Here is a 24454-nt window from a genome sequence, read left to right as displayed (position 1 = left end):
CCTTGTTCAGTCTTACAGAATATCAAGAATATTATTTCTAGGTATAAAGTGAAGCTTTCTCTTCTAAGCCTCTAGACTGAAAACTTCTTGTGCGATGAAGCCAGAATCAAGCAAAGCAAAATTCTGAGTAGTATTTACAGATAGGAACACTTGTGGCACCCTACCATTGGTGTCAAAGGACACTTATTTGTGGCTTAGGTAACACCAGCAACGAAGGGGATACACACCCTGAATGCAGACTTTCAGTTTTTCTAAGGTTTCCCTTGTCTGGCCAAGACAAAGTTTCAGTGCAAGAGCCTAAATCTGATCAGCATGGGGTGTGAAACACATGCTGGAAAATAACCGCCTCTTCTTTGAAGGGCTGGTTGGTATTTGGGTCGTTTCTGTCGTGGGTGGGCTACCTGCAGGGGCAAATTTAAGACTAGTCTGACTAGAAGCTTTCTATGGTTTTGTTGATTATGCTCAAACAAACTTACTGATATGGAAGGTGCCTTTTGAAGGGATTTATGTGATTGTTAATGACAGATAGGGCAGGCTATTGCATTAACTGCTTTCAAAAAAAGAAATATCCCACCCACTTTTAATACCTTCATGTGTGAATAGGTCTTGCTGACACATCACCACATGCGGAACTGTATCTCGTTGTTATTCTGTTCATTTGGGTGGTATCTGGACTGTCTGAAACACACGGTTTCCCAAATTAATTGTTTCAAGTTAATTTGCTCATGTGGTGGGCGTATAAGAAAACCACACAAGCAAACAAAAGGAAATGGGACCAGAAACTCCATCTTTGGAAAAACCCATGGTCACTGACCAGACTGCTGGGTGGATTCAAAGGGAAATGTTTGTGCGGAGCTACAGAGCTGGTCCAAAGCTCTTTGTCATGCTAGACTTCAACAAGCCATGAGATAGCTTCAGGACACACGTTTATCTCATGGACTTTTTATTCAGTTTATGTGATGGTACAGCTATAAAGGAGCAAGGAAGATCATTAAGTAAGCAGGTGTATGGATGGACTTTACCATAACAAAATCCAAATCCGGTCCCTTTCTGAATGTATACATTCAGGTTTTTCATTCCCCCATAATTTTTTCTTGTTTCCTGATTTTGTCTGGGGCTGAAAATAGAAGTTCCAAAACCCAGTGGGAAATGAAAGTCTTGACCCTTCTGTTTTAACCCAGGAAAAGCTCCCCCGACGGTGGGAGCTTTGCCTGAGCATTGTCAGGTCACTGCCTTAAAATAAGAGCCTGAATTTCAATGCTTATCCCAACTCCACCATAATGATGAGGACAATCAGATTCAAATCCTCTCTCTCTCCTTTATGCTCTGAGCTTAATCAACGTAAATCTGGAAAACCACTGAAGTCCAGGCTGTGGCTAACACTAAAGCCAGAGGCATTTGCTGACATTTACGCTGCCATAGCCGAGGGCAGAGCCTGGCCCACGCTGTGTTTCTCAGAAGGAACACCTCGGTTTCCATAGCCAGTCCCTGGGTATTTTTAAGTACCACAAACAGGAAAATACAAAAATGTGACAACATCAGACAAACTCAGTGACCTTTTGCAGACGCACTTCCAGGAGGGATGTTGCAGGTGTTTTTCAGAACAGAAGAAAAAAAATGACAACAAAAAGGTTAAGGGATCAGCTATGTAAATGAACACCAAGAAAGCATCTAATATATTATTCTGTAATACAAAAAGAAGAAATCTGACTTGATTACCCTATTATAAATTTGCTAAAAATACAGATATATATTTATATTTTTATATATATATAATTTTTTTTTTTAAATCTGAACAGAAAAATAGACTACTCTGGAATGCATGAAAGTCACATGACTTTTCCATACATCAGATACTTATAAAGCCAACACAATGGCAAACAGGAGGTACAGAGGTAACTAGAACATCTGTACTTTATTCAAGAACTATTTAAAGCCATATTCTCCCCAAGTGGGTGATCCTAAAGCAACCTAAGGTAACACTTGTTCAGTCTGATTACCGTAAGCAGAAGTGACAGACCAAACATGAAGACATCGGAGCTAATTTGGTCGCCAGGGAAGCTCCCCTCCCCATCCCGCTCCCGACTGAGCTGCACAGGAGGGCGTCAGTGCCACACGGTCTCCATCGCTTGGCTACTTTATTCAGTAATTCTACTATGCACTTTAAAATGAGGTGTTAGAGACTATTGGAGATCAGGTAATGTGGAGCTTACCGACAGAGAGAGAACTTGGCTTTAGAAACCTTGTCTTTGCGATGAGTTTTAAATACCCTTGTGATTTACTATAAACTGTACCAGTCATAATTCTGTCAAGACATAAATATACAATAGGTACAAATATTAACAATACATTACAATTTTACAGAAGAGAATACTGTTTTCCTTAGAAATGTGTATCTTATTAGCTGCAAGGGAAGAAAAGGCTACAGTTTATCACAGCCATAGTTGCCAAAGAAACCGACCGCCTCGGATGTGTTTCTGTGTGACTTGCGCAGACAGATATTCCCCGGCATTTGACACACAGCATGTTCAGGAAGGGAATGTGCGTTCCATGGGTTTTCTTTTCCTCTTTTTTATTTTTCCTTCTTCTACCTTTATTGACTCTCGAACCTTTCAGAAAAATATGGATTTCACAGGAGACTCTTTTGTTTCGTGGTTTGGTTTTTCTTTTTTCCCCCGTAAGTGTGCTTAGGTGAAGTTTCTAAGAAAAGGCACTGAGAAATCTACTGCAATGTGACTGCTGTTTTCCTCTATTCAGGGCTAAAACTCAAAGGAGCTTTGCCTCCTGGTTAAGAAAACTGCACCCATTCCTTCCGCGCATATATATATATTATATATATATATATTTTATATATATGTATTAAAAACGATGTTGATGACGTAAGATACAAGCAAGTGCAGGCATCACACGTACATAGTCCGTTCAGATATGATGTCTTCTGCAGCAGCAGGTGAAACTCTGTCGGCTTGCTTGATACATGATGCACAGTAAATTCGCAGACCTGAATGCCAAATATCAGTGATTAAACTGCACGCTTTAGCTCGATGCAAGAGATATTGCATATATTCCCCAACTGTTATGAGCTTTGGGAAACACGTATCAAACAAACTATAAAATGAAATTGTCTTTTTAGTGTCTATAGGATTTGATGAGCGTTATGTTTTCAAAGCACTGCCTTTCCTTTTGTAATGAGTACAGATTTAGTCTACCATAGCATTATGTTAGAGTAGATTTCCCAGTGCTTACATTATATATATGTGTATTATGCACACACACACATATATAGATACATACTTCATATTCAGACTTTATTTCATTAAAATAAATTAAACATACTTCCTTTTTAACTGGGCACAAAATGAGAGCTACATCTTCATACACAAATAAGAAAGAAATGCTCTTCAAGCATATTATATGCTTAATTTTAAATTATTTGCTTTCTATAAGAAATCTATAGGACTTTGGCTATTCAGACTTAAAAGGTAGATTTTTAATGATACTTTTGAATTTGGCTTTCAAAAGTGACTCAATAAAATGCTACTTTAAAGGTAGGACTAAATAGATGATATAAGGTGTGTGTCATGAGTGATCACACAAGGCAGACAGAGGGCCTTTGGTTACAAGGAGAGTTGCACCAGTTGATTATCAGTTAAAAAATGATAGAATTGTTGATCTATACATTTTTGTCAGTGCCATCTATAAACCAAATACATCAATTTGGATGAGAGTGTGGTAAATACTACACTATATGGCTATATTTAAATACGTTCACTTTCGTGATATGTAAAATATGACTTTTTTTTCCACATGAAAGCATCAGCTCTAAAAATATTTAACTTGGAAATCACTATTACTTACTTTATCAAAAAAAAATTCCCTGATTTTTCTTCTTTTTACATTTGTGCTGATGGCAGACATGAATGATCACTGAAACATAGAGATTATGTTAAGACTGTTCTTTTTAAGATTTCTTGTTGCCGCTCTATGGCCTCGGAAAGCCACAGAATAAATCAGTATTTAAAGCTTATCTGCTGGAAAGTCACTTTACTTTTTTGTGATGACTCAATCTTAACTAGTATCTCAGCAATACGTTGGTTCCTCTAAGTACACTTGTATTTACTATGGCCAAATCCTAAAGTCCTTCACCAGGCAAAGAGCCCACTCAGAGGAACGGTGGTTTTGGCTGAGTGGAGGCAGAGTAAAAGCTAACGAACCTCAGGAATTGGCCCTGTGTAAATACTCTGGAGAGTATTTTTTGCACACGTAGGTGCCTTGAACTTATTTCGAGTACCTCCCGCATCATTCTTTGCATGGCACGAGGTCTCCTTCGCTGCCGGCGGGCTAATTTGTGAGGTGGTGGCTCAGGTCTTACTCACGCCTTCCTCAGGGTCTTGCCTTGCTGGGGCGCAAGGGTGAGTTCTGAGTGGGGACCTCGGGCTGCGTCCCGCCACCCGGGGATGGGGTCGGCTGAGCAGAGTTAACTCCAACGCGTGTACAGTTTTGTGCCAAGGAGAGACCTAACAAAGCTATCGTCGTAACCCATAATAGTTCCTAAAACATATATGTGCTTATTGCTTTTGTCCGTACATGCTGCATTCACTATTACGGATTACAGACAGAAGTACTGTACAGCTTGGACGGACAGACATTTACATTCAGGACTAACCAACGTGGTTTTTGTTTTTTGTTTGTTTTGTTTTTGTTTTTTACAATAGGAAGGAACAAAACGCAGCAGGCTCGAGCGGCTCGGGGTCTTCCTCCCTCCTGTGCACCTCCGCTCCCACGTCCCATGTCCCGGCACGTCCCCGGACCTGCTGCCTGCAGATCGCCACATACCCCGGCAGGTACTCAGAAATAGGTCAGGAAACGCTCATTGACAGAGTTATTTACAATTGAGTTTTTACAGTAGAAACAGAGAACAACAGAAAAGATTACCATCACAGTTATCACAGGACAGGTTGTGACTTGCTACAGGCGTGTAACAAATCACGGTCACAACAGGAGGCACAAATTAAAATAGTGCTTGGTTAAAGTGCTTGATTGTTACACTCTGCTATCCTACTCCAGCATCACAACAACAACAACAAAAAGTCAACGTAAAGTGCTTTCCCCCCCCGAGATTAAAAACCAAAGACAAATTATTTCCTACACAATTTGACATAACTTTATTGAAACAATAATATTTTAAAAACCTAGGCTGGTGGCTGCTAGTTCTGTTCATTTAAAATGGTCAGATCTTTTTTTTTCTTTTTTTTTTCTTTTTTTTTCCTTTTTTTTTTTTTTCTTGTTTCCTTTAAAAATGACTGGATGTTATTAAAACATCAGGCCTGATTCTCCTGTCTCTCGCAGCTGCTTGACGCCACAGCTTTGCAGGAGCCTCTCCTGCCTGACCTCCTCACGAGAGAGAGCACAGCCAGGCCCGGGGCGGGTCGCTAACGAATCCCTCTTTTTGCATATTTATTTAACACTTGCATATCTTTCACTGCGCCGCTCGGGCGCAAAAAGCTTCAGACCGACCGGTTCCTCTCCTACGCCAAGGGCGAGCCTTTGGCTGAGGCCTGGGGTCGGCGTGCGGGCGGGAAGGGGAGGCCAGAGCCATCCCAGTACCCCCAGCACGCACCGCAGGGCCAGCCGCAGCATCCCCGCCACCGTGCTCGGCCATCCCCACGGGGCAGGGCAGCCAGCACCCCCCGGCCACGGAAGGGTAGGGTGAGAGCTGAGCTCTCCTTCCAGCCCTCCGCTCCCCAGCACCGGGAAGAGGGTCTGGCTGCGATGCCCCCGGAGAGTCCTGCTTCTGCATGGCTCCTTCACTCCTTCCCAGCGTGGGCTGTGGGTCCCCTGAGGGCCACGCGCTGGCCCCTGGGGCAGGGATCAGCTTTTAGCAGAGGGTAAGTGCAAGTTTCACTATGTCCTAGGGGATGTTTGGGCTTAGATACAAGTGGTGCAACTCACCCTGCTGATATTTCAAAAGAAAACATCAGGTCCTACAGGATATCATATTGTTAAACACACACAGAGCATTTTAATAATTGGTTTCTCTAGACCGTTACTAGTTTTAAATGGGTTTTGCTTGGATTTTTCCAATAATGTAAGTGTTCCCTGTTACCTTTAGACATAATATCCATCAGAGAAAGCTGTAGATGGGGAACAGCTGCCCTGAAGCAGTGAGCATTGTGTTTTTGATAGCTTTATACCAACCCCAACAATTTATTCCAGAGTTCAAATCTGGCTGCCTTGGCATCCTTTATGGAACTAATGGAAATCTGATGTTACTATTTCCAAAAGGAGCTCTAGCGTTCAGGGGGAATGGGTGGATATTTGGTCACATTGGCTTCACTGGACAACATGAAAGGAGATCAATGTGTGATCATGATTTGCAATCCTTATTTTTGACTGATGTGGGCAACGTCTTTAGAGTTGTTTCAGAGAAGGACATTTTCACAAACCCACACTGGACCTCCCCCAGACTTTTAGAAACAGGTGGCTTGTTTCAGCCAAGTTCATGCCATGCAGAAGCTCTTTTTTTTTTTTTTTTTTTTTTTTTGTGTGTTGACTGTAAAGACATTCCTTTAAACTTTCAGTAAGTTCTTTTGGAGCCCATCTCAGATGCTTTGCTCATGTGTGTTAGCATGTCCTCCGCTGCCTGGTAATACATGGACTTCTGGGGAAATGTGATTTTCTAGTCTGACGGTCTCCTGATTGCCCTGGGTTCTTCCAGTGATACCTTCCATAGAGTAAATGCAGTTTTGCCCTATCAGCTTAGGGGAGGTGGGTAAAGCAGCAGCTTCTAGATGATTCTTCTCTGTTCTATAAACATTGTCCTTTTGCTTTAGATAGCCACTGTTTGTAACATTGTACTTGGGACTCATATTTCCAGGTGGGCTTGAATCGTAGAGCAGCTGACCTTCATCATCTGTGTCAGCATCTATATATTTGTGTATACCAGCATCGTGGAAGTTGAATGCTATGGCTGTCTGCGTCTCTGGTGACTTTGGGGGTGTTCTCGCACTCGCGGTTGTGTAGATGGAGGTTTCTGGGCTCATGAGAGATCTGTCGGAGAGTAGGGAAGAATCTGTGGCGGCAGCAGCAGCTCCCTGGCTCTTGAGAGGGCCTGAATATATTCTCAGTACATTTGATGCTGGTACTAATGTGCTGGTGTCCTCTTCCATGAAGTTGACTTTCAGAGATCGTAGCTTTAAAGGGTTAGTGGCCTTTATGGAGCTTTTGGGGCTTTCTATGAAAAAAGCAGAACGGTGGCTGCCTTCAGAGCTTGGGTTCATTTCCACAAATCTGGCCCCGCTCCCCTCCGGCCTGCTCTGCTCCTGAATCACGTTGATGCCACCTTTGCAGGGAAGGGTAGCGAGCGGGCTGTGGGAAAACCTCCCAGAGTCAGGGAACTCTGCCGCGCAACTGATGAAGCTGTCGATGCTGGACATGCTCCTCATGTCAATGATCCCGTCAGTGCGAGTCGTCAGCAAGGGCACCATAGGGCCGGGAAGGGTTTCCATTTCCAGCTCTTCCTTTTGCTTTCCAGGTTGACTCGACTCTTTAGTATTAAGGTTTGGCTGGGACTGAGTCTTTGCCATTTTGTTATACATGTCCTCTAGCTGTTGGACATTTAGGTGCTGGGGACTTGAAGACGACCTGGCTTTTTCTGGAGAACCTTGTTCCTTAGTTTCAAAAGATTTACTAGAGCTAGTTTCCGAGAGCGTTCTCTTCGTCCATTTCCATTTGCTGGGAGATAAATGATTGTCCTGAACTTTATCCTTTTTGGCTATGCTTTCTCCATTCTTTTCAACCACAATGTCCATGAGTTCTATACTGCGGGCAAATGCATCCTTCATGTTCATGGAAACAATACTGCCATTCCTTTTTGCCCTTTCAAGAGCTTCCCTGCGCTTAATGGCTTTCTCCTGCCTCTTCTGCTCTTTGTAGAACTCAGAGAAGTTATTGACAATAATTGGGATGGGAAGAGCAATCACCAGCACTCCAGCAATGCAGCACAGTCCTCCTACTATTTTACCTAAAAGTGTTTTGGGGTAGATGTCTCCATAGCCTACTGTTGTCATGGTGATTGTTGCCCACCAGAAAGAAGCTGGGATGCTCTTGAATTTTGTATCATCCTCGTCCTTTTCTGCAAAAAACACTAGACTGGAAAAGATCATAATGCCCATGGCCAAAAACAAGATGAGTAATCCAAGCTCATTGTAACTCCTCCTCAGTGTAAATCCCAAGGACTGTAAACCCGTTGAGTGCCGGGCGAGCTTTAGAATCCGGAGTATCCTCATAATCCGAAATATTTGGACCACTCGTCGTACGTTTTGGAACTGAAGTACACTTTTGTTGGATTCTGTGAGGAAGATAGTGACATAGTACGGTAAGATAGCTAGCAAATCAATAGCATTCAGCGGGCCTTTGAAAAACTTCCATTTCTTAGGTGAGGATAGGAACCGCAAGAGGTATTCCATTGTAAACCATGCGATGCACACCGCTTCCACGTGGGCAAGTTGGGGATTATCTGTGGTCTGTCCAAATTCATCCACGCCTTGTAGTTCAGGAAGTGTGTTAAGGGACAAGGCAATTGTAGATAGTACAATAAACATGATGGAAATGATTGCCAAAATCTGGAAAGGAAAGAGAAAACAGTGAGTTCATCTCCGAATGTATTATGCCGTCTACCATTGCCATTAACACATGGCTGTATTTCCACTTCTACATTTCAAGACCAATTTTGCTCTCAGCGCGTGGAAGTCAGATAACTGATGCATCCTGAGGTGGTTTTGTTTTGGAAGCTGCTTTAGTTATGCCAGATTCATAAAGGAGATAAAGCATCTACTTCAGCTCCTGCGCCTTCATCTCTGTGTAGTCAAGGAATGTGTACCAAGCAGCTAGGATGCCAGGAGGGCTGTGAAGCAGTTCACAGCAGGAGCTTTTGATTAACTACTAATGAGGTACCCAACAAAGCCCATCTGGACAACAGGCTCTGAAATCTAAGCAAGAAGGAATGTGATTGTGAATGGAAGATTCAATCAGAGCAATGTCCTCCATTTAATGCATGGTTACATCTGTGATTTTGGGTGCCTATGGCTAATTCCCGAGATGTGTGTACAATTCTGTTAGATAGAAGCGTACAAGTAATACACTCTTTTTTAATGACTCATCTCTAATCTGAAACTTGATGGCTGTGAAATACACCAAAACTTTATCAAGCTTTCTAAAACATTTTGAACTCTGAGCTACTCTGCATGCGATTGACTGGCCATCCTAGTTCCTCACTGCAGCCGGGGGAAGGAGCAAACTCATCCCGGCAAACCAAACTGCACAACATGAGACAGCCAAGGTGGGGCAGGTCCAGCCACTGGGGACCTCATCCATTGCCAGAAACCAGCGCCTGGGCTACAGTGCAATGAGAGAAGAAGGGTCTGCAGTGAGCAGCCTCTCTAAAAAGCCACGTAAATCCGCTCGGGTCCAGGGCCACTGACTCTGTGCAGAGCTGGAAAGTGTGAAGTGCTGGATTAGTGCATCTGTAGCTTTCAGGTGGTGTAGGCAGGCTGTCCTTCCATACCTGTTTTATATATACGTTAATGCTGTACTTTCTAGTTTTCCCTAATTACATCTTTTAAAATAAGTTCAGGGAGGTTTTAGAACTGACAGACAATTTGAGGAGTGTTTTTTTCTATCAGTGAATTCTTTCTTTAGTTAGTTAATTGGGTGGGATTTATCTAGTTTCTTAGGTTACTGCCAAAATACCGCAATGATTTCAAAACACATGTATATGTGACTCATGTTTTATGTATTCATTTCAGTGTAAGCTGGTCCCTTATGCTCGCTTTTCTCCTGCTTGATAGAAAAGCAGCATGAAATCAATTGCAACGTATGTGCGTGATGACTAGATACACAATATTAAGCAATGAATTGTAAAACATACACCGTTCTGCATCATGAATTGCAAATCTGACACACTCTTCCTTTGCCAATATAACTAGATTTTAGACTTCCTTACAGTGACCTTTCTCAGCCAGCCTTGCGATTACCACAATATCCACAGTTACCACCTGGAGCACTGGAGAAAGGAATTCTTGCAGGATTTCTCTTTAGCCAAGCCTGGCACAGATATTCTAACATTCAGGAAATATCAGACTTCTGAATGTTTAGCCCCCCATGGACAGACACTACAGAGGAACAAGCCTTGCTGCTGCAGGAGAAACATGCAGACCCAGTACAGTTCAGAAACCCCGCGGTCTTCTCAAGATAGGTGTCCAAAGCTGAAAGGCAGAAGTGCTCAACAAAGGCCGTAAGCTTTACTTGAATTAAATTCATATAGTAAGCCTAAGCTATGACTTTAGGAGAAAAGCCCATATACCTTCAAAAAATCCAAAACTAAGGCAAAGAGTTTCAATTCTGAAATTTTTATTTCAACAAGCATTTTGAAATCCACTCGCTGTTAAGAAAACCCCTTCCAAATCAATGTAATGAAACCATTTACCTTCTAACTCACTAAAATGTACTATATAACTTTGATTTGTACGTTACACTGCAGACCTAGTAATTTAATCTGAAGAATGAGATTTGACTAGAAACAAAAATTAACTCCATTAAACACTGGTTTCATTGTCTAAATTGGATTAAATGGAAGAAGTGAACACTGTAAATAGCCTCCTGTGCAATGCTCTAGTGCTGGGAATTTTAGAATAGCCTCGCTTGCAGTTTCTAAATTGTTGCCAGGAAAAATGCTGGGAGGATTCCTTTTCCTTTTTAAAGAGGTTGCATAAAATAATATTTGTGGCTCGCTGTGCTGTGCACCGTCGTAGTGCCAGTGAACCTTTTGCCTCCTCCTTGCCACCTTCCTCTCCCATAAATTTGCTGCTGAGATATGAACAACGCCACAACAACTTGTGCAATGGGGCATTTGCCTTGTTGAGAGACTTCGCAGGTCAGTGAGGCAAAGAAGCTGTGGGAAAGGCTTGGGGGGTGCAAAAAAGGGAGAAGAACCACGGGATGAAGAGAAACAGAGAGACACAGGGGAAAGTGCTTGAACTGATGGCTTCAAGCTCAGGAGAATAAAATGTAAGTATCTCATGGTGAGAAATGCAGATGCTAACTACTTCTGCACAGTTGTTTGTTTCAAAAGACCATCTTCTGATGACCAGGTAATGCCCCCAAGAAGCAGGGTGCCTGATTTGCTTTCCTAGAAGGCTCTTCTAGTGTTTTTGCTGTCATTTCTTTGTTTACAACCCAGCATTTCTGAAGGTGTTTGGGATGTTTTCAATGGCAATTTCAATTTTTTTTCACTTGGTTTTATCTCTGCCCACTATACACAGAAGGGCTTATTTGTAGACTTAGGTGTACCTAGTGTGTTTTATCTCTTTCACTTTCGGTGTAAATATTAACACTCCATCTTTATTCAGTGGATGGCATCCAGCAGCAGTAATTGGTGTCAAAGCTTCTGTTTCCTTTGATATACCTTCCTTCTTTGAAGATCAAGGCAATGCCAGATGAACATAAATTTGAAAACTAGGAGATCTGAGGGTAAAATTTGTTTTTGGTTTAGCAGATTTAGCCACAGAGCTAAGCAATAAAAAGAGAGAGACATTTATCATTTCTTCTGCAAGTTGCAGCAAGATGTCACCTGTGCTCCTAAGATACAGATTTTTCTCCCTATTGATCTACTGCAATCATACATCTTTGTGAATCTTGTCAGGCTAAGAAAAACTTCTAAATGTGAGTTGACTGTTCTCAGGTATTCAAAGCACTTTTCATTTTGAGAGTACAAAAACCTGAGAGATGGAATATCTCCAGCGGGGATTAGAGGATCCTTCTACTTCTCTAAAGCATCTAAAGCATCCATCAGCATGTCCTGGTAGCATCCACCATCCAACAAAAGACACCCAAGGAGCAGCTGTCTATGGAAAACTGGATCCAGCTGCTGTTGCCAGGCATTAACACTGCATCCAGTGGCACAGGGCTCTATGCCAATGAATTTACAGTCTGGGATTTCAGATTCTAGAAATCACCGTCCGTCTGTCTGGTAAGGTTTTCTATCTTAGCAGCTTTCGTATTTTCATATTGTCAGTAATAAGAGACAGAAAGCTGAAGGGAAGACATTTATACCACTGAGAATGCCTCTAGCCATGCTCTGTGTGGCAGGCAACTTTTTCATTTGATTCCTGGCCTTTCCTCTGTCCTTTCTTCTTCCACTTGCTCATTTTAACAAGAATGGGACAAATCTGGACTTGAGCAGGAACGATCCCTGTGCAGAGAACGAGGCTCCGGCTGCTTAGGCAAGCGGTCACCAGGAAAAAGCGCCTGTTGTCCCTGCTCCAGAGTGCTGACCCAGAGTCTGGCTGCCGCATCAGCAGCTGCTTGCAATGGAAGCAAGAATGGGCCAGGGGCCTCCTCCTGTAGCACTAGTTTCCATGTTTCCTTGAAAACCATGCAGCACAGCCTTGTGCTGGTGAAAACTTTTGGGATGGCAACCAAAGAGCTGAGGCTGAACAGGCTTAAGCACAGAAAAGTCCCTTGAGTGCCAGCTCAGACTTGCAGAAAGAACCAGGAGGGGAAAGTTAAGTATTAGGGGCCGGTTAAGAGTTTGTGAGTGCTGCTGAAATGTGCATATTCCTCCTTATAGAGCTAGCTGTACCCCCTCCTGTATCTTGCTGATGGCTTATCTGGCATATGCTGACTTGTTATGGGAGCTAGGGAAGGTACCTCCAGTATCCCTGCAGGCACATCCAAAGCTTCTGACTTGTCTGCCCCATGTCTGCAGTAGGTCCTATAAAACATGTAGCTAAAACCACAAAAAAGCTTGCAGCCTAAAATTTGGAGGCATAGGAAAAAGATTTGGAGGCACAAAAGTCTGAAAGAACTGGCCTGAGGACAGGCTACATTGGTGGCAGAGGCAGATGAGAGAATCCATGTACTCCTGGTGCCACCTCCATGAGCGCTGCTCTCCAGCATCCTCACACGGGCTCCATTGGAGCTAACGCCAGGAGCCCTGACAGCCCAGGTCTTGCTGGGCAAGTATCCACAACAGAACATCACAGACACTCCTTAAGCAGCTCATGAAGCTGGCAGGGTTTAAGACTAGTTTTTCCCCGCACAACTTTCAGACAATTTCCGCAGCAGATTGCCAGAGAGAAGCTGTGTAGCTTCCTCTTTGCTTCTGTATTTACTCTTACATTTCACCTGTAGCAACATACTATAAATTGTGAAATACCCCATCACGTACTTTTCTAGGTGACTTGCAGAGGGTGTTGGACGGGCTCCTAATGACAGCACTGGCTCGTAGTGCAAGTCTCGGTGTGTATGGGCAGGATTCCAGAGAAAAAAAATCTCCACTAAACTGACTGTTTCAGAAAGATTTTTGTTGAGTGAATCTCTGGATTGCTCTTATGGCTCCTCTGTGAAAGCTAAATAACCCAATGACAGGCAGGGCAAGGTTTTGAATGAATTTAAAGCAGTTGCCTCAAAGTGATTAGCATGATTGTACATACATGCTGGTTATTACACATGCAAATGAGACAAGCAAGCTGATTATGTGAGTAAGTGTAACCAGTTTGTGTGCAACTGCTGCTTCCTGAGGCAGGATGGATGTGCCATGCTTGCAAGCCACTAATCCCCATCTCCTCCAGCATCTCCCCAAAAACTGGGCAGGTAAACCTGTCAGGAGATACTCCCCTGCTCTGCACCTGGTGCTTGCTGGGTGAGAGTGGCCCCAGAGACTCACCCTTTGTGTTGGCAAGGTCACTGATATTTATCACTTGATTATCTGCTCTTTGGACTGCTAAAGACCATAACTAAGGTCAAGGCATAAGACCAGAGACTTTCAAGGCTATTGAAATTGGTGAGAATTGGCTGTCCCAATCCTATAGATGGCTCTAAAATCTCAGTGTGTAAGCACCCTGAGATCTATCTGCTCATGGCAACATGCCCTACACTTTTTTTGTCTTCATACTCAGTAATGAAGCTGATATAGCAAGGAGAAGGGGTGGTGTGTGGGAGAGAGTAGGAGGGTGTTTGAATATAGATTCAATATTCTTGGAAATACGATGAGGAAATTGTTATGTAATCAAGAAGTTCAATAATGGTTTTGTCTAATGTGCTTTTTTAGCTCCATCAAGGCCTGCAGAATAAACTTGGCATCAGGAACAGGTTTCATTCATATGCTCCATTTACTAAGGGATTTTTCCTGCAGCCCCCTTACTTCCTCAAGCAAACAATCTACTTTTGAGTCAGACTGTCCAGCTCCAACCTGCCATGCCTATGCCAGCCTCTGTCTCCCCAGGCTCTGAGAAACAGAGTGCAGGGTGTATTTTGAGCAATATCCAACATGCTGCAGAGTGCACAAACAGATGGAGAGTTCCTTAATCTTCCCCCTGCTTCATTCTGCATGGGAATAACGTCTCCTGCTCATGGCAGCTATACATGCCTATGGTATTTATTGTCAGGGACTTGTTCTAGGAAATAGTTCTTCACTAGAAAATGCCTATCTATTCATTAACTGGAAGAGCTCACAGAAAATGCTCACTTCTGATGTCATGATTCTGACCACTGGGCTTGCAGGACATTTTTTCTAGAAAATGCTGATGCCATAACGAAAAGTAACATTTGCTTCTTGCATTATGGCAAGAAGTTGAGGTCAAACTTGGGGATAGAGTTGCAAGGGAAATGCAGAGAACCTTTATTTTGCTTTTTCATGTGGAAGGATGTTAAGATGCAAAATCAACATTCTTTGTTGAATCTCCAAAACCCTTAAGGCCCACTGATTCCTGTGGAGTATAAACCATGCTGAAGAGCTTTCCCTGGTGTGGCACTTTACATGCCTCTTCTGCATCCTGCCCCAAGCGGGTCCTTGAGACCCATTTGCCCCAGGAGATCTGAGCTCTGGAGGGGTAGGACCCTGCACACACCAGCTCACTCACATCCCTATGGTGTCCCCAGTGACTGTGTCCACAGTCTATGAGAAAGGAAACTATGCTCTTCTGTAAGCATCACTGCATAGTATAAAAACCATAAAACCAAAATCATGGTAAAACCATTCATATTTTGCTTTGGAAATACATGAGATCTTAATTGTAACATTGCCTGGAAAAGTCCAGATTGAATAACGGTTAATTACCTAATTTCGGTTACACTTGTAATGATTTTACCTGTTGAGGGGGTTAGTCTGGTTTAAAAGGGGATACAATACTTCTGCTGATTATATGCCAGTGCTTCGTTTGCCTACAGGCACCCAGAGAGCTGCAGCTACAACTGCTGCTGACTAAGCTAAAGTGGGCAGAAAAGTAGCCTTCAGGCATGGCTGCCTGCAAATTCCTTAATGCTGTTAAGAACATGTTTAGTTGTCAGAGAGCTATCAAGCCCCATTAAATGATAAATGGTGTCAGTCTTCCTTCTGAGCAAAGCCCAGATGCAAATGGTGTGCTGGAGAAGAAAATGATAAATGAATGAAAATACTGAAAAGGCAAACTTCAAAGGCATATGCTGCCTTCAGACATCTGTGCAGTGATAGTGCTCAAGAGAGGATGAGAGGGGAGCATCTGTCCTATTTCTGCTGCTGTTAGCCTGGGGAAAATCAAAAAAGAAAACAAACGCACGGCACATGGAAACTGAAGTTTCCCATTTTTTTTCTCCTGGCCTTGCCTTCTGCCCAGAAAGACTGCAACCCCAGCAAGCGGCACTGCTGCAAGAGACTCAGCCCCAGCAGCACCAGACAGACCCAAACTGCGTGTCCTCCCTGCACGTCCATGCAGATGAACCTTACTGCCATGCTCAAGCCGCAGCAGCGTGCTCTGCTCAGGCCTCGCATGTCAGAAGGCGACACACGCTTCCAAGGAGGGCTCCAGCCGTGCCAGTACCTGCTGTCCCCAGCTCCCCGCCAGCCGGAGCAGGGGGTCTCCCTCCCCAGCCCTCCTGCCACCACCCTTCCCAGCCCTCTGGCCTGACCCACTATGCTTTCAGCTTGCTCACACCTTCCCACCCTCTGTGCCATGCAAAACGCTGGTCTTGCAGCACAGAAGGTGGAATGGCAGTGTGGTATTGCACAGCCTGGTCTTTCCCTGGAAGACAACTAAAGACACAGACACCCCCACACCCTCACCACTCCCACCCCCCCCATGCACAGAACATCCCAGCGGCTCTTCAACCCTTTGCACTGCAGCACATCATTAGCTGTTAACAGGGTCAGGCTCCAGACCACCTGCCCAGGCAAAGCCTTCCCTCCAGCTTGGTGCTTCGCTTTCAGGTATCTCTCCCACTCCTGCTATATATATTGCATTCAAGTAGATGATGGTTTGGATTCAGAAAAATAGAAAATAATTACAGAAAAGAGTGCTGTAACCCTCAGCACTGGTAAACGCCTTGGAACATCTCTTCAAGATGCTTTTGTGATTTTACTCTGCAACAGGAACAGAATATGTTCATGATCAACTCCCACTGTCCCAAACAGTCTGCTCAGCCTCAGACACTGTTTACAGGGGATGCTGTGCTTAAAGTGTTGGTGTTTGCTGGAGTAGTTGTGGAAGGGGTTTTTTTAATGGTTAAATTCAATCAGGAATGTGCCAAGATAGCATGAAATCAACTAAATGTAATTAAGTAAAAACTATTAGCTTGATTGCTAAACCAGTCTTCCTCTCATGACTATGCATGAGAATAATTGATATTAATTCTTTTCAAATCTGAGCCACATTAGTCCTGCATATTATAGTGTGGAATTTTTTGGAAGAGTAAAGTGGTTCCACTGCCACTTTCTCACCAAAAGGTATAATTAATGTTGCTGCAGGGAGATTTACCTAGTCATTGATACCATACTGGGTTGCCACATAGAGAGGAAATTAGAACAGAGCTGAAGTGACGTTTTGTCTGCAAAAATGGTGACCTGTTTAATATTTCTCCCAGAAATGTGTTAGGAGAAGTGGCAAATCCGGTTACCAGCACCAGCCACACGAATGACATTACAAAGAGGCAGGGGAGCCTGCAGGAACAGCAAATCCCTATAGATAGAAAGGCAAAGGCAATATCTTCTACCTGTTTAATATGTTTGATGCTAGCATGGCCCTGTTACCGAAGCACCTGAGCATTTCAGGAGGCTGTTCCAAAGGGCTGGCTTTAAATTACTGGGGCTGCTGCACCTGGGCTCCTGCTGCCGGTCATGTGAGATGTCTCCATGGGGTTTTAGAGGTGTTTTTTTTCCATTCATGCTTGGAACAAGGGCACAAAATTCAGGCTGAAGCATTTCTACTGCCTCACAGGCTGGGAGAGAGAGACTTCTTTAGGGAAACAAATCCTTCTGTACCTTGGGTACAGCCTTCGCCTGGGCTGCACCGCCCCAGACTTTGCCCATACACTGTAAGGGGGGCTTTGGTGGCAAAGCTTGCACTGATGAGGAAGCCTTGGGCTCACACAGGGCATTACAGCTATTAATTGTCTCTTCCTTGCAAGTAGCCTGCAAGGAAATTGAGTACTAGCACCCCTCTTTTTGCAAAAGAGACATAGGAAACCTATAGGGAGCAGGAAACATCTCTGCAGGATCCCTCCAGTCTCTCAGCACCTTCTTAATTCTTAGTCCTTTATTTTGCTAAAACCTCTTTATTTCCTGATCAGCTTCTCTGCTTTCCATCATGCCCACTCTCACCTTCGTGCTCGGCAGGCAGACCCTCAATCAGACTGAAGGGCTTTGGTGCAGGGACGTGGCCACACATGGCCCAACCTTCCCAAAAGCGGCTTCCCAAGGTTTTGCTCTAATACAGCAGAGCACGGAGCCCTTGGTGAGGGCTTTGGCACAATGTGAATCAAGTGTTTTAATCTCAAACGTGGATGGTTCCTCCCTTTGTAAGCGCTGGATTAGATATCACATATTTAATAAAAAGCAACAACTGTATACAAACTGTGTAGAAAAGCAGCTAAAAGCTAATCCTTGGCAATTAATCACTCAGTACGAGGCAAGTGGTAAGCAGAGACAGCGGATAGCGAATCTGTTTGAACACAAAAATAAAGGCAGCTGTACATCAGAATTTCAACAAGAGAATTTCATCTCAGCTCAGTAAGACAAATTTGATGCATTCTAGCTATAAATATAGAGGATGAAACTGAAGTGTGGAGATGCGCACTTGGTTCTTTATTGGGATTTGGTTGTGGTTTTTTGGTTGGTTTTTTTTGCTTTTTTTTTTTTTAAACTGAGCTCAGAAAAAGCTCAAACTCTTTGAAGTGTTGGCTGGCAATCTGGGAATGCTCACTTGGGTACTTACTGACTTCTGGACATTGACACAACAATAAACCTTTCCAAACCACAAGAAATAAAAGCCTACCTCAGATAGCCCTTGGCTTTCTGATAGCTTTGAAACCTCTTCTGATAGCCTTTCCTATGTTACTGCCTCCCAGCAGGCTCCCAACAGACACAGCCCAGGCTGGCCAGCAGCAGGACAGGCATCACACAGCATCGCACAGCGCAGTCGCTTCCCTCTCCCATCCTCTCCTTGACCCAGACCCCTGAGATCACCCCGCTGCTGTCACCCTCCCTGGGTGGTCACAAACAGCAGAGACTCATTTATGCTACTGTGGTACCTGAGAAGTCCTTTTACAACAGGAACTTACCTTTTCTTTACTACACCTTTTGCAATGGTCAGGGGACTACAGAAAATCAGAGCTGAATGAAAAGAAATAAAAAAAAGTGTGGGGGGGAGGAGGAGAAAAAAAAAAGGAGAAAAAGAAAAATAAAGCCACTTTGTTTTGATAGGGAGCAGAGCTGGGGTTTGTACTGTTTCTTGGGTTTTTTTGGTTGTTTGGCTTTTTTAGTGGCTGTTTTACTGATATTTTGCCCTTTACCCTAATAAATGTCACCTGAAACTGGAAAATGCAGGTGTGCTGCCTTTCATTGAATGGTTTTTGAAGAGAGGGAGAGGAGTAGACAAGGTTCCCTGTAAATGGCAGCCGAACGGTACCAGGTGGCATATCATATTTTAATCCACGTGCAGAATAGCAAAGCCAGTCCAGAAGATTAAAGGGAACGATACACTTCCCTGGTTTTAGCACTTTTTCAGTTGCCTGTTTTGTTTTTTTTTTTTATTTGGGGTTTCTGTGTTAATATAGGATGATACCATGGTATATACTGGCTGGCAGAAATTAATCTTGTCACGAATGTACTTCTTTGAAAGGCTGAGCCTTCCTGAGCTCTTAATTTGAGCTGATTTGACTGCCTCATTATCATAGCAGCAGATTTGAGAATAGCAAAGTTGAACCTTACTTGAACTTGCTGGCTACATTAGCACTGTTTTTCTCTCTCCTCCCCACCTCCATCCATGAATAATAATAGCCAGAATCACTTTTTTTTTTTTTTTAATCCTACCGAGGCCTCCTAGTAACTGTTTGCTAAACAAACACACGCTAACATGGCGTGTTGGGGGAGAAGCATATTAAAGAGCCTGAGTTTTGTTTGCCAAAGATAGAACTTGTCATTCCAGGGAAACGTGCGGTTTTGACGTCCTGGGAAACTCGGGATTTTCTGTCAGGCACGCGGTCCCGTTATCTCGCACACTGAACAGACTGCAAGCACGACAGCTTCAGCGTTTGCGAAACACATACTAAGTGTGGATGGGGGCCAGGTCACTTGGTTTTTGCGGTTTTGTTCTGAAATGTCATTGCAGTTCAGCTGCCCAGCCCTCGCCTGGCCCCGCCGTTTTCCCCCTTGGAGCGTGGCTCTGCTGGACTTGCCCTGCTGTGGCTCCCGAGCTCCAGCCATGTCTGGGCGTTTCAGCCAGCAGAAAATAACCTGTCCCTCTAAACACACACATCTAAATCCTGAGTGCCACCGTCCCCGCGGCAGAGGTGCCCATCCCTTCCATCTGCAATAACTTTCTTCGGAAAGAGAGAGCGGGTCTGCAGAGGCCGTGCCCTGGGGCAACACCGCGCAATCCAGTGCAAGGTCAGACAAAAGCCACCCTGTGGGTTCCTTTAGCCGCTGGATAAAGCTCTGTCTCCCATCAGGTTGCATTATCCCTAACGAGCTCTGGCAGATGCTTCAGCTCTCTGCTCTTCCATCAAGACAAACTGGTAAGACCCACCTTCCCAAGGGCAGCACTTCACCTTTTCCATGCATGCTTGCGTGCCCACGGGGAAGCCCGGCTATGAACTGGGTCCTGAACAAGGCACATAAATTGCTCACGGTCCTGCAAAATGCTGGTTGCTGAACTGGGGGATTTACCCCAAAGCTTCCCTGCTGGAATAGGCGATCCTGGGTTCTTCTGGAATGGGCACCTATTTGTAAATACATTTGGCCTCACCATGAGTACAACACCAAATGCCAAAACCCCCCAATGGAGCGAGATTAGCAAAAGATCCCAGCTCCTCTCTAGGTATTAAAATATGGCTTTTTAATGCATGCAATACCCAGCATCTCTCATCAACAACACTTGTGGCAATTATCTGCTGCCTGGTGCGAGCTGGTCTGGTGAGAAGTCACCCAGCACATTTGGAAACGAGACACAGAGGAAGCCTGGCACAGAGAGAAACCCACTGCTAGGTGGGAAAACCAAATCCAGTCTAAACTGGGAGTCGTTTAAAGAAGGCAAAACACTAACGGGGAAAAAAACCCTCAGCGTAGCAGGGAAATAAGTTTATAGGAATTACTAAGGAATCTAGGAATAACCTTTCAATGGTTGAAATCTGGCACAGATGTGAATGAGAGTCCTCAGCAGCTGAGGGCTCTCTGTGCGCTACGTGGAATGAGCTGGCAATTCCCAAGGCAGTCCCGAAAGGCCAGGCTCATCAAAGGAGCTAATCCTGGCTTGTTGTTTTCCTTTATTTCTTAGAGAGGAAAAAGCATCCTAAGGGTAGTGATACTGGAGCTGTGTGTCCCAATTAACCTGCTGCAGGTAGGGTCAGTCTACTTTCTCCTGCATCCCCTTCAGAGGGCACAAAGTGTGTCTGTTCCCATGGCCACTCTCCCCTGGGAAAGAAAGAGGGGAAGGAAAAAAGGTGCCGCTCTATTTATGTGATAGTCCTGCTTTATGGTGCTGCCCTTCCTGCAGCCTGGCTGAATGAGCTGTCTTTTTATTTTTTTCCTCTCATTTCTCTGTCAATTGATTGCTCACTGCCAGAGGGTATTGCTGACTTCAAAAGCTTCGTTTTCTGGTTCCTGATCTGCTCATCTTCTCGTGGCTCATTGCTGCTGCTGGAGGTCAGATCCAAGTCCCAGAGTCATTAGGCCATTTTGGGTTTGACCTTGAGAGCTTCCCTTGCTTACCCATCACACGAAAAGCCCCTTTGATCATTTCAGACACACAATTTTTAAAGAAAACTCCAATGGCAGGAGATCATTATTTCACTGGTAGGTAGAAATAAGCTGGAACCGAGATGTCCCCAGCTAGGGTTAAAGAACCCCAGTGTCTGGGGGTGTTCCTGCTCACTGCTGAGCTGGGGGGCTGCAGCAGCACCCCTGCACACACCAAAAACTTGCTTCAACTCTATAAACCAACTCAATTGTTCTCTGGCGCCAACTGTTGCTGTGGATGGATTCATGGGTTGCAAGATGTTTATAGTCTGCATGAAAACTATAGCCTGTTCCTGAAGGTTTTCCACCTGGACTGGAAATTCCCAAATTGTAACTTCCAGTTAGTGGCTACTGAAAGCACAAGCTGAAAAGAAGAAGTGGTGAATCCTAATCCTGAGCTTCTGTGCTCTGCTGCTCAACTCCACCCTGTCCAGCTGGGTAACTATGGAGAAGAAGGTGCAGTGGTAAAAATGCCTTACAGAGAACAATTATTTTCTTAATTTAACACCTTATACGTTGCTCCCTGCAATATTGCAGAGGATTAGCTTGTTCTCTGCAGAGTTTTGCTAGCAAGGTCTCATGAGATTCAAATCTTTGACGTGAGATTTCTGCTACCTTCTGGGCGGGAATGTCTTTGTCAGGTTATCGAGCAGACAGTGGACTTGTTTAGGGAATGGTTACTTAGAGCATAAGATCAGCAGGGCAAGGAGCAGACGCTTTCCCTGGGCAGGCAGGGAGCCAGGCACAAGCTCTCCTTCCTTCTGGGGTGAGCAAACTGGACATGGAGCTGCTACTACTGCGGCTAAGCTTGACTGAAGATGTGTGGCTTGGGGCTGTCTATGCGTTAACTCATTTCCTCTAAGGCTTTGTACCTTTGCAGAAGGAATAAATAATGTTCCGTTCTGGATGGTCTCATCTTGTTTTGCTGCAAATGTGCCAGCGCAGGCTCCCAGCCAGAGGCTGTTAACAGGAGCCCCAGACAAGCCAGGCTTGTGCTGACTGTATCTGTGGCCCCATGGAAGACACAGGTGAGATGCACGCTCTGTGGACAGCTGGACTTAAACATCGACCTCCCCAGTTTAGGACCAGAGATCACAGGTGTCAACTCAGGAAAAGCACCGAGAAGGACCTAAGGCAAGGAGAGAGGCTGTTCACCTGTGGGACACAGCTGGGGACAGCCCACGTGAGGTGGTGTTTTCAGGAAGGGCTGACTTCTTCAGGATCGTTCTCATTTATGAACTTTTCCTGCTTCTGAAACTCTCTGAACATTCGATTTAAGGCAAGAAGAATAATAGTTCAGGGTTAAAGAGGTCAAAAGGAAAAGCTTTGATAAAATAATTAAAATTTAAGATGAAAATATAACAGAAACATGAAAATAATGAAAAAGTAGCTTTGTTTCACACCCTTCTATAGCACAGGCAGCTTCTGTGTGTATTGCAGTGTTCGTGTGGTGAGTCCTCAGTCACCATCTGTTTATCTTGATGTACAGAGACGTGTCTGGAGGAGAGATGCAGTGACAGGATCCTGCTCCTGACCCGGCTGAGGTCAGCAGCAGAAATCCCTTGCTTCAGTAGGGCACTGTTTCACCAGGGGTCTTTCCTTCCCGTGTTATTTGCCAAAATACAATTCAGGGTGGAGGGATGAAGTCTTTTTCTTAACAAAAAGGATGCAAACACCGGGTCTGGCACTCAGCATGCTGGCAGGGTGGTCACTGCCTGCCCAGCCATGCCCCGCTGCCCTGCTCTTGCCACCAGCCCCATGAAGGGAGGCTTGAAAACTTCCCATTTCAATCCTGGCTTTGGGCAAGCTGGATACCAAATCGGACAAAAATGGGGCATTCTGGCTGAAACATTGCTCTTGGAAATATGAATAGTTACTCAGGCTTATTAAAGCTGCATGTAAGAGATGACAGTATTGGAAACCAAATAAAAAATCACGAATACTTTGTCAGCAGGGCAGGACGGGAAGGGATGGTTCCTATTTAAAGGTGTCTTAATCAAATGCAGCCCCTTCTACACCTCTACATTATGCTCCAATATGCAGTTAAACCGCTAAGCTAACAACGATCGCAGTTACCGAAGGGAGAGATAATGAAGATACAAAGCAAGAAAATTAGCCAGCAATGCCATGCTCCTGGTTTATTTCACTGCTCCACGGGGAAGCACTGAAATGCTGACAGTTTACCTTTCAAACCTATCAAATCAAGCAACTCTTGAAAATTGCTAAAATATTATTAACACAAACAGCAACATAGCAGCAGGGTTGCTTTGTCAAAGTGACAGCAAAGGCCACGTCTCCCCTCGCTGCCAGCAGTAGCGTCTGACAGCCACACCAGGAGGGATTTGCTTCATGCACACCTGGATGCAGGATGCGGGACCCTCCGTTCCTGCACTGTTGCACTTCTGTGGGTGGGAGATGGTCAGCCTTGCTCATACACTGAGTGTGCTACTATTGCAGCCTGAGAACTCACTTAAAGAGAGGATTTTCAAAGGCTGTAATGTGTGAAGTAATGGACCTCTGCCTCTCAGCTCCATCTTTTGCAAAACCTCCTCTCTGCACCAAAAAATAATTCCCAAATAAGTGAGCTTGAAATTAGTGTGGGACCATGTTCAGCCCCTATGAAAGGCAGCCTGGAAGGAGGGGTCTGCCTGGAAGGAGGAATCAGGAGTGCCTTTTGCAGGGCTCACCCGTCTCTTCCAAGACTTCTCCCTCCAGGTTCGCATGCTCAGAGGAATCAAGGTCGGACCCTGTATCCCCCTCCAAAGTTGCTGTTTGCCAAAACTAATTGCGGCCGATCTCCCTCTATGCGAAGACGGCAGAAAACATAGAAGAAATGGGAAATTTGGAAGGAACTATACAGTTAGTCAAAGAAAAATGTCAAGTGTTATTGTTAAAGAAAATTCTGTTGAAGAAAACAGTAACAATCACCAGCTCTCTGCATTTGCAGCTCGGTGTCTGCTGCTTTGAAATCAGGCTCTAGTTGATGTTATTTTGAGGTATTCAAGCCAGACTCTTGCTGTCACCATCTCAACGTTCTTGGCTTTGTTGCTGTTTCTCTGTTTTATTATTCTGAAGAAAATAAGTCTATTAGTGTTCTTTTTTTGGCAGAGGAACGGCTGCGTGAGCACCAAGTGGACGGACTCCAGGTGGCACAGTGGCTCAATGCATGAGTCCTTCCTGCTACAGCAA

At 44.4% G+C, this 24454-nt stretch overlaps 1 protein-coding gene across 2 annotated transcripts in view; it reads right to left on the bottom strand.

Moving 5' to 3' along the window:
* Window positions 1-930: 930 nt before the first annotated feature.
* The window catches only part of KCNB1 (potassium voltage-gated channel subfamily B member 1), a 133160-nt gene continuing 109636 nt past the window's right edge, over window positions 931-24454 (bottom strand). For both annotated transcript variants that reach the window (XM_037402586.1, XM_037402585.1), the window contains exon 3: window positions 931-8624. In XM_037402586.1, the coding sequence (XP_037258483.1) occupies window positions 6603-8624 (2022 nt within the window). In that variant the 3' untranslated portion in view covers window positions 931-6602. The remainder of the gene's footprint in view (window positions 8625-24454) is intronic.

This window comes from Falco rusticolus, chromosome 10, assembly GCF_015220075.1.
Source record: "Falco rusticolus isolate bFalRus1 chromosome 10, bFalRus1.pri, whole genome shotgun sequence".
Taxonomy (NCBI): Eukaryota; Metazoa; Chordata; class Aves; order Falconiformes; family Falconidae; genus Falco; species Falco rusticolus.
Note: the sequence above shows the minus strand (reverse complement) of the source record. Positions and strands in the feature narration are given on the sequence as shown.